The sequence below is a fragment of the Octopus sinensis genome, linkage group LG18, assembly GCF_006345805.1.
Source record: "Octopus sinensis linkage group LG18, ASM634580v1, whole genome shotgun sequence".
In the NCBI taxonomy this organism is placed as follows: domain Eukaryota; kingdom Metazoa; phylum Mollusca; class Cephalopoda; order Octopoda; family Octopodidae; genus Octopus; species Octopus sinensis.
The window spans coordinates 529,328-540,000 of NC_043014.1; the positions used below are offsets into that span (position 1 = coordinate 529,328).

At 36.8% G+C, this 10,673-nt stretch overlaps 1 protein-coding gene across 3 annotated transcripts in view; it reads right to left on the reverse strand.

Moving 5' to 3' along the window:
* LOC115221675 overlaps nt 1-10,673 on the reverse strand; it is a 26,000-nt gene continuing 15,327 nt past the window's right edge. For 2 of the 3 annotated variants that reach the window (XM_029791876.2, XM_036510615.1), the window contains exon 2: nt 1-4,194. In XM_029791876.2, the coding sequence (XP_029647736.1) occupies nt 2,018-3,457 (1,440 nt within the window). In that variant the 5' untranslated portion in view covers nt 3,458-4,194 and the 3' untranslated portion in view covers nt 1-2,017. Of the gene's footprint in view, nt 4,195-6,270; nt 6,289-10,673 lie in introns of those variants that run through there. The other variant, XM_036510614.1, reaches the window with a different exon arrangement.

Below are 10,673 nucleotides of genomic sequence, written 5' to 3' on the forward strand. Positions count from 1 at the left end.
GGCAGTTTGTTCAGCAACTCTTAACGTGAAAAAATGTTTCTGAAAGTCATGGGAGCTGTGCTGCTTTCTGACTTTGTAAATATGTCCACGGGTGTTGAGTTTCAGACACCCCTTGGTCACTTTTTTTGTCAAACCCACAGTAAACTGGAGATTGGCTTTGTAGAAACCTGTAAATATTTGGGTGATCAGGATTGTCTAGAGGAAGAGGCAGAGCCAAAGGTATTTGCTGGGCTCCCTAGGCTGATGAGATTGAGGTTGTTTGTGGAACTTGTAGGAAAGAAATGAGCAGGGATGTGATTCGAAAGGGCAGATATTCTAGGGGCGAATGACTAAGTGTGGAGCCTGGTAAGGGTAGGGTGTATACAGCAATGGGGATGCTGGTCAGTGGAGAAGTGGGGGAGGGGTTGTGAGTGGATGCTGTATTGTTGGGGAATGTTAGGGAGGAATTGAAGGAATGGAAAGACAAGAGGCACAAAAATGCATGAGATCAGCTAGATCTGCATAGCAGAGATCATTACAGAATTGGTAAAAATGACAAAGGGAAGACACAATACATATGTCTGTGTGGGCAGGATCTGTAGTGAGTCTGTGAATGATTTTTTGCCAATCAATAAATGGTCCTTTTCTGGATGTGCTCAATGATTTCTATACAGCAGTAGCAGAAGTAGTAGGGCCCCAGCTGTGGGCCTCATCTCAATTCTGTAGAGGATTAAATTATTGTGTAGCAGTAAAGACAAAAACCAACTGTTGGGAGGTAGTCCTAGCAATGTTAATCATATGTTGACCCTAGAAGAGATCCTCAATGAAAGTGTGACCCAACATTTGTAGCAATTGTGAGGGCTCTAGTTGAGTGCTCCTCATGGTTTAGGGGATGTGGTGCAATGATGTTTTCTTGATAGGAATGCTGCCTGTTTTTATTTGCTGTCAAAAGAGAGAAGAATGGCCTGGCCCCACTGGAAGATGCTTTTGAGGTTTCTGTTTCTGGCATCAGTGTGGGTTTGGTGTGTGGTGTCTGGGGTGGGAGTGGATGGTTGGGGAATGTTACGGAGGTATTGAAGGGTTGTGTCATCTGTGTAAGAGTAGGGGTCGTGGAATGTTGTGGCAATATAAGTCATAGATGTAGAAAGGGAAGAAAGTGGGGGAGAAAACTGAACCATGGGGCATGCCAGAGTCAGTAGAAAGAGGGACAGAAAGAACGAGATCCACATATGCCATGGCCATATGATCCAAGAGATGAAAGATGAACAAAGCCCATAGGCAGACTGATTTGATGGCAGATTTGCAAGCCAGGCACACTTGAGAGCTTTCCTTATACGATGAGTAACATTAAAACATATAAAATGAGGAAATCAGGTGATGTGGTACACTGATACTTGGAGTAACATAATGGCTGAAGTTGTTTAGATTCAGATTTAGCTTGCATCATATGAGATAAAATCATCTTAAGATCCAGTCAATGTGTGTGTGTGTGCATGTGTAATCATCATCATCATCATCATAACCACCACCATCATTTAACATCTGTTTTCCATGCTGGCATGGGTTGGATGGTTTGACCAGTTCCTGCAAGCCACAGGTCGGCATCACGCTCCAATGTCAGCTTTGCCATAATTTCTACGGGTCGGTGCTGCTCCAAATGCCAATCCCTTTATTGAATGTCCTGGCAGCTCGTTCCATTACCAAATAACGTGCAAGACAGAAAAAGGAAAGGTAAAAGAACCCTTAACTAATGGTAAGTATTTGAGATGGGGGAAGTGTCTTTAGACCAGGTGTGGTGAGGTTAAACTATGACTGGAGGACAATTATAAGTGTTTTGCTATAGAAGAGATACATGGCTGCCTCATATCAGGGTGTGAGTAGCTGGGAAGAAGATAATAAAGTTAGTAGTGATGGAGTACAAGAGAAAACACAAGGGAAAAGAGTATATATGTATTTATGTATGCATGCATCCACCTATCCATCCATCTGTTCGTCAATCCGTCCGTCCGTCCGTCCGTCCTCCATTCCATCCATCCATCTATCTATCTTTCTCTGAAGAACAAAGCAATTCAAAGAGTCTTAACAGTTCTATGTTGTTCTTGTTCTTGTAGTCGACATTAGGAAAACTTTGTAAATGTTTGGCTATCTCAGAACTGTTATTGCTGTTTATCAGAAAAATCTTTCCAGTTTTCAGTTTTCGGTTTTTCATAATTTCCACGGCATATTTCGTTTCAGATAAAATATCCTTGGAATAAAAGATTCCAATATGGCAGCTGTCTTCCATTACTTTATTAACATTTACCATTTTTCCTATTCCTAGAGTGAAATCAGAGTCTCCGTAGCTAGTTTGCAATCCAAAATATGTCCCCAAACTCTCTGCTAGATGTTTAGCATCACCATTATCACTTTTGGATGTTAAAATGTAGACATCATATTGAAAGAAAGGAATCTTTGATGAGCCAACACTACCTGCTTTGTGTTCAGATTCTTGGGAATGGCCAAAGCAAAGTTTGTAATATTTTTTGAAAATTATCGTAGCTACCTTCTGTCTCTTTCCATAGAACTCTTTAGCATATTGAAGATAAATTGTTTTCCTCAGGTCGACATCAATTTCACTTTGTTGACAACCAGAAAACTCTAAATGGAGAAAAGCTTGTTGAAATTCCTCCTGTCGGCATAACAATCGTAATTTTTGTGAAAGTTCATTTCCACCGCATTCTTTGAGAAGTTTTGGGAAAATTCCCCCCTCATCAGGCAATTCTTTTATAGACTGAATTAATTTCATTAGATTACTTTTGTATTCGGTGTCAGCAAAGTTATAAATTCTTTCCATTATCTTTTTGATTTCCCAAATTTTTTTCTGTCTTTTATTGAGCACCAGAATCTCAGATAAATGATTGATGGCACAGACAAACATATCCGTACCAACATCTATTAAATCTTGTTTCTCTTCTTCACTTTCTTTTTTGTCAGCCAGAAAAAAACAAAATTTTCCATATTGAATGAAGTATTTGATTTTGGTGTCCCAAATGTTCAAAACTGAAAAGTCAATATCTTCAAAACATTTCATCGCATTTTCATATTCGCGCACACTTCTGTATAACAAGGCTAGGTCATACATGACAGGTATATTCCGAGGATCCAGACTGTAAGCTTTTTTAAGATGGTATTCAGCCTTATCCACATTTTCATTTCTTTCAATATCAGGTATTCTCTCAGGACATTTTAATATTCGTTTTTCTACTTTTAATTCTTTTAGTTCTTCTGTTTCACAATTGGAGAAGGGTAATTCTTTAACGCACAAATCTTTGTATTCAGGAATTTGATTTTTATAAATAGTACCAAGACGATGATGTGAAAGTGAGGTCTCATTTCTTTTAATAGCTTCCTCTAGCAATTTCTGTGCATCTTCATACTTACCTATCGATAAATAGAAAGTAGCACTTTTTTCCATTACAAATCGGTCTTGGGGAAACATACTACAAGCCCTCTGGAAATATTCAATTGTTCTTGGAGTACGTATATGAAGAAATGGATGATTCTCAAGAGAGCCTAGCAAGCCAAAGTTTTAGCCATTAGATGATCATTAACATAACAAGGATAATTAGAAGTAATTCTTTGAAGAATTTCAGTAGCTTCCTTTGAAGATTTTTCTATCTTTTCTTTATCATATAATATCCTCATCCTACGATAAATTAGCAGAGCCAGGCGAAAAAGCCAAAAGTAATTGTTTGGGCAAACCTGAAGAGCTTCTTTGAAAAGTTCAATGGCACGTTGATAATGGTGAAAAGATATTCTAGAAATGCAACAGGCAATTTCAGCTTTACCTCTCGCTTCCAATGAAGGGAAATTGGGGCTGCTTTTTAAAGTGTTCAGTTTGTCCAGCACTCTATCGACTTCAGGGAAATTTTCATAATGCACGAACATTAACGCTTGGTTTGTTAATGCCAACAAGTTATCCGGATCTTTTCCCAGTATTTCAATGGAGATTTCCTTGGCCAATATTTGCTCATGTAAAGTCCAAAGGAGGAAGACTTTAGCATGTTGGTTGCAAATTTCTTCTTGTAAATCAAGCAAAATCTCATTTCTTAAGGCATTTTCAACTTTTTGCAACTTGGCCTTAAGTGCATTCACTTTAAGGTTAAAACATTCTTCCAGCATGTTTGGAAATTCTTCAACTTTTATCCTGTAAAATTTTATTTTTTCATCAGAGTTCTGGGTAAAGAAAAGAAAAAAATGTTAAACCTGTGTTACATCCCACTGTATTAATATTGTCATTATACAAGTGAGATTAACTGCTAGAGGGGCATGAGAGGGGGAGAGGGGAAGAAACATGGGGGGGGGGAGTAAATGTGGGGAGAGAGAGAGAGAGAGAGAGAGAGAGAGAGAGAGAGAGAGAGAGAAAGCAATTGAAAGAAAAGATGTTCACGTTCTGGTAAGGGAGAGAAATGGTCTCCACCTGGAATAGACTTTGCTTCTCTTTTCTTTTTGTAATGTAACCTGCTGCTTCTTTTCCCTGCAATGAAGATAACGACAAAATGTTTCCCTTCGCCTCTTCTAATTGTCATCATCATCATCATCATCGTTTAACGTCCGTGTTCCTTGCTAGCATGGGTTGGACGATTTTGACTGAGGGCTGGCGAACCAGATGGCTGCACCAGGCTCCAATCTTGATCTGGCAGAGTTTCTACAGCTGGATACCCTTCCTAATGCCAACCACTCTGAGAGTGTAGTGCGTGATTTTTATGTGCCACCGGCACAGGTGCCAGTAAGGCGACACTGGTAACGATCACGCTCGAATGGTGCCCTTTACGTGCCACCAGCATGGAAGCCAGTTGGCTGCTCTTGCAACGATCACACTCGGATGGTGCTCTTTGCACCCCGCTAGCATGGATGCCAGTCATCGAATTTGATTTCATGCAGAAATATTACTTATACCTGTATTCCACCAAGGTTGACTTTGCCTTTTATCCTTTCGTGGTTGATTAAAAGGTACCAGTTGAACATTGGGGTCAATGCAATTGACTTCTCCCTTGTACCAATGTTTGAAACCAATATTGTTTACACCTGTCAAATCCTCAAATGTCTACAAAAGTTTTCCCGTCTGTTGTTTGACATCTCTAAAATAAGGTGTAAAACAGCAATTTACACAATTTAATCAAACAGAAAAGATGAGACAACCATGTGACAAGCAACAGGTATGTGGATTCGGTTTCCAATCTTGAGTAACCACAGGAGGAAATGGTCACTCACAATATTCCCGACGTAAAGAGTTTGTGAAGAAAAGGAGGATCTAGGGAAAGTGAGTAAAAGAGAAAATGCAAGTGGAGAAAACTAAGAAATATACAGTGAACGTGTGCGAGATTGGAGTGCATGTGGAATGGTAGAAAGTATAGGTTTCAGAACATCGAGGAAGGAAAACAATTGTGCAAAATTGAAGCCAAAACATTCAAAATTATTGAAAGTGGGTAGAAATAAACACTATGTAGTATAGTAGGGTATCTGTAGAAAGTATAGGTTTCAGAACATCGAGGAAGGAAAACAATTGTGCAAAATTGAAGCCAAAACATTCAAAATTATTGAAAGTGGGTAGAAATAAACACTATGTAGTATAGTAGGGTATCTGTAGAAAGTATAGGTTTCAGAACATCGAGTAAGGAAAACAATTGTGCAAAATTGAAGCCAAAACATTCAAAATTATTGAAAGTGGGTAGAAATAAACACTATGTAGTATAGTAGGGTATCTGTAGAAAGTATAGGTTTCAGAACATCGAGGAAGGAAAACAATTGTGCAAAATTGAAGCCAAAACATTCAAAATTATTGAAAGTGGGTAGAAATAAACACTATGTAGTATAGTAGGGTATCTGTAGAAAGTATAGGTTTCAGAACATCGAGGAAGGAAAACAATTGCATGAATGTGAATTAGGCATAAAAGGAAAAACAATGCAGAAAATTGTGAAAAGTATGAAGCATTTTGTTTTCAGATGAATGTGATGCGAAACTGAGAAAAATTGTGCATATCAAGAGAGAGAATCATGTAAATGTATACGGGAACAGGTATCTATTCAGGTGAGTTCGAATAGTGATGTATTGCTTTGTGTATGAATTGTGCAGTATTTGCATGCCTGGATCAGCGTGCATGCGAGTGTGCATACACGAGCAATAGAGAGTGCAGCTGCAAAAGTGACTGAGTGCATTCTCAATCAATGACGTGAGGTAGAATTTTCTAGGTAGGTGTGCATGCTATGTGAAATACCTGAAAATAATTGCAGAGACAAAATGAGTCTCACCTGTGTCTGGGGGTATTTGCTGTGGTTAAGCAAGAACAGCAAAGCGTGGAATGTTGAGAGAGAAGCAAACGTTCTCTATGTACACTGTGATCAACCTGTGGTCTTACAGATGCAAGTTGTGTCTGAAAAGAAGGGTGCAGAGAGCACGATGAGCTATGCAGTGTGCACTGAGTCAGGCAAAGGAGTCGAGTCAGGCACAGATGTGATGAAACAAGGGAGTTAAAGCACAATATTGAGGTGCATGTATGTAACGGGATGCAGGCATGTGTGTTTGAATGTTGAATAATGCAGCAAAAATTCAACATTTGTAGCAGTGCAGTCGAAATACTTTGCTTCAGCGTCGCAACACATTAGCACTGCATTCCTCTGGCCTTTAGGAACTGGCAGTAGAAGAATATGATGTTGTCTGCCCAGAAGAACAGGTGCCAAAATTCAAGTTAGGAAAGTCAGGAGCTACCTAGAAGCTAGAAGGTTAACAAGCGATCCTCAACTGTCCAGCGACTTCGGTCACATGGAACGACACGCTAATTGGTTTCTTAAAAACTCACTTGGAAGCAAGTTATTGCATTTTCTCTTTCACACAATGCATGGATTTTGACTGCTCCTCAGTGAGTTGACTCTTTTCTCTGACAGACTCACTCCAGCAGATTGTTATTTCTATCATTGCACACAGGAGTAAATCATAATTACCTTTGTTTATTTGTTACACCATGTTACCCTCTCTTTAAATAAATCTGTGTTATGTTAACCCCCCCCCCGCCGCCCTCCAAAATGCCTTCTTCTGATCATCTCATTTCCACACATTTACAAGATCCAGTAAAAGTGATATCAAATCAGTGGATGACATCAGGTAGCCAGAACAGTGAAAGTGCTTGAATTGTTATAATAGTAGCCATATACACAAAGTTCAAATGATTACTTGTGAGTGTGTGTGTGTGTGTGTCTGTATATATATCATCATCATTATCATCATCATCATTCAGTGTTTTAAATCTGGGTTTTGTCCCCATTAACAGGGGTGGCTGGATCTACCTCAATGCCATAGCAACTGACGTTGGCAGATGCAGCCCACCCCAACCTTTGGGCTGCCTGGTGCCCATTCCTTTTTGCTATCATGAGGCTCGTTAGGTTGTGTATTTTCTACAGGGAGCATGCTTACTCCCAACCTTAGTTTCTAGGCATCAGCGGTCCCAAGACCAAGGGCTCCACCATGATTTGTTTAGAAATGAGGTGGAAAGCTAGCTTAGGAAGACAGGTATGCTACACCCTGAACCCCTTTTTGAGCCCCTTCCTACATACATATATATATATATAGTTGAAATTTAAAGAAAAACAAGACGAAACAGGTGTATAACAACAAGCAGGTGTATTAGTTTGACACTCAGGAAGATGAGAAAGTCTTTTACGATTCGAACCTATGCTCTTCAACAGAAAGGAATACGAGGAAATAAACAGAGAGAATAAAAAAACCTTGTGGAGTTAGCGGTCAATCATGGCGATATATATATATATATAAAATTTACATGCAGGTGGCACGTAAAAAGCACCCACTACACTCACGGAGTGGTTGGCGTTAGGACGGGCATTCAGCTGTAGAAACACTGCCAGATCAGACTGGAGCCTGGTGCAGCCTTCCGGCTTCCCAGATCCCCGGTCGAACCGTCCAACCCATGCTAGCATGGAGAACGGACGTTAAACGATGATGATGATGATATATATATATATATATTATATATATAATTATATATATATTATATATATATATATATCTATATAATATATATATATAATCTATATATATATATATATCTATATATCTATATATAATATATAATATATCTATATATATATATATTATATATATCTATATATCTATTATATCTATATATATATAATATAATATATATATATATATTATATATATATCTATATAATAATATATATAGTATATATTATCTATATATATATATATATATATATATTATCTATATTCTAATATATATATATATATATATATCATAATATATATATATATATATATGATATTATATATATATAATATATAATATATCTATATATATAATCTATATTATATATCTATATATATATCTATATATATATATCATATATATATATCTATATATATATATCTATATATATGTATAATATATATATATATCTATAATATTATATCTATATATGTATCTATATATATATATCTATATATATATATCTATATATGTAATCTATATTATATATCGATCTATTATATATCTATATATTATATATATATATATATATATCTATATATATATATAATATATATATATATATATATATATATATATATATATATATATATATAGATATATTCTCTATATATATATCTATATATATATATCTATATATATATATCTATATATATATATCTATATATATATATCTATATATGTATATATATTATATATCTATATATATATATCTATATATGTATCTATATATATATATCTATATATATATCTCTATATATGTATCTATATTATATATCTATATATATATCTATATATGTATCTATATATATATATCTATATATGTATATATATATATATATCTATATTATATATATATATTGTATTATCTATATATATATATATAATATATGTATCTATCATATATATATATATATATATATATCTATATATATATATATATATTATATATATATAATTATATAATATATATATATATATATATCTATATCTATATATATATCTATATATATATATATATATATATATATATCTATATCTATATCTATATATATATATATATATATATATATATATATATCTATATATATCCATATATATCTATATATACCATACATATATATATATATATATACTATATATATATATATCATATATATATATATCTATATATCTATATATTCTTATATATCTATATATCTTATATATATATATATCTCCTTAAATCCTTAAAATGTTTTAGCCCGAAGGCCGCGGCCATGCTGGGCACACCACCGCTGAATGAGCCACACTAGTTTGTGAAATCCACCTCTGATACGTGGCACTTGATCAACAAGGAGTTCGATGCTGCTGCCGCATCCTGTCCCGTGAGGTAGGTTCATCTGGACTTCCAACAAGAAGAGATCCAGTTTAGTTTTAAAGAAACCCACATCCACACCATGTAAGTCTCTCAGGCATTTAGGGAGGATGTTGAAAAGCTGTGGTCCTCTGAAACCCAAGCTGTTGCAGTATCTGGACCTGTATTTTGATGGTGATGTTGGAATCCTTGGCACCACGCAGCGGCGCCCCGTTCTGCGGTTGGAGTAACTTTGAATGCCAAAGTTTGGGATAAGACCCTCCAGGATTTTCCAGATGTATATTACTGCATATCTCTCCCGCCTCCGCTCCAGGGAGAAGAGTTTTAATACCTTCAGTCTTTCCCAGTAGCTGACATTTTGCATTGAGACGATTTTCTTTGTGTAGCTTCTCTGAGTTGCTTCAAGTTCTGCTGTTTTTTTTATATTGTGTGGTGACCAAAGTTGGGAGCAGTAGTCCAAGCGGCTGAGGACAAATGTTTTCCATAGGACCATCAGTGTCTCCTTCTCTCTTGTTCTGAAAGTTCGGAGAATCCATCCAGCTAGCCGTCTGCATTTTATCACCAGATTAGCAATATGCATTGGAAAGATGCATCATTGCTCATGTCAATGCCCAGGTCACGCACTGATTTTGACTCAGGGATTGCAATTCTTCCTGGGCCAGTGTATCCAGTCTTCACGTCATTTACCTTTGTGTGCCAGTAGCGCAGGGCCTGGAACTTACCTGCATTAAACTGCATGTTGTTGTCCTCAGCCCACCTGTATATTGTGTCCAGCTCATGTTGCAGATGCGCAATATTTTCAGGGTTCTGTATTGCGTGGGAGACCTTTGTGTCATCTGCATAGCTAGCAAGGGTGGTCATCGTAGCAACTGAAGGCATGTCTGAAAGGGCCACTATGAACATCAGTGGCCCCAAGACAGTGCCCTGTGGGACACCGCTTGTTATTTGCGTTCCCTGGAGGTGGCTCCATTGCTCACAACTGCCTGTTTTCTGTCTTTTAGGAAGTTGTGCAGCCACTCTCCAAGTTTCCCGCCTATGCCGAGACCACGCAGTTTATGACAGATCATACCATGGTCGACTTTATCAAAGGCTTTTGCAAAGTCAAGATATATTACATCCACATTTGAGCCATTTAGTAGCTGTTTCAACACCCAGTCATAGTGCTGGCAGGAGCTGTGTTAGGCAGCCTCTACCTGGTCGAAATCCATGCTGGGTGTCAGACAGTAAGTCATTTTCTTCAAGGAACATGATTAGTTTCTTACGGACTATTCGTTCCA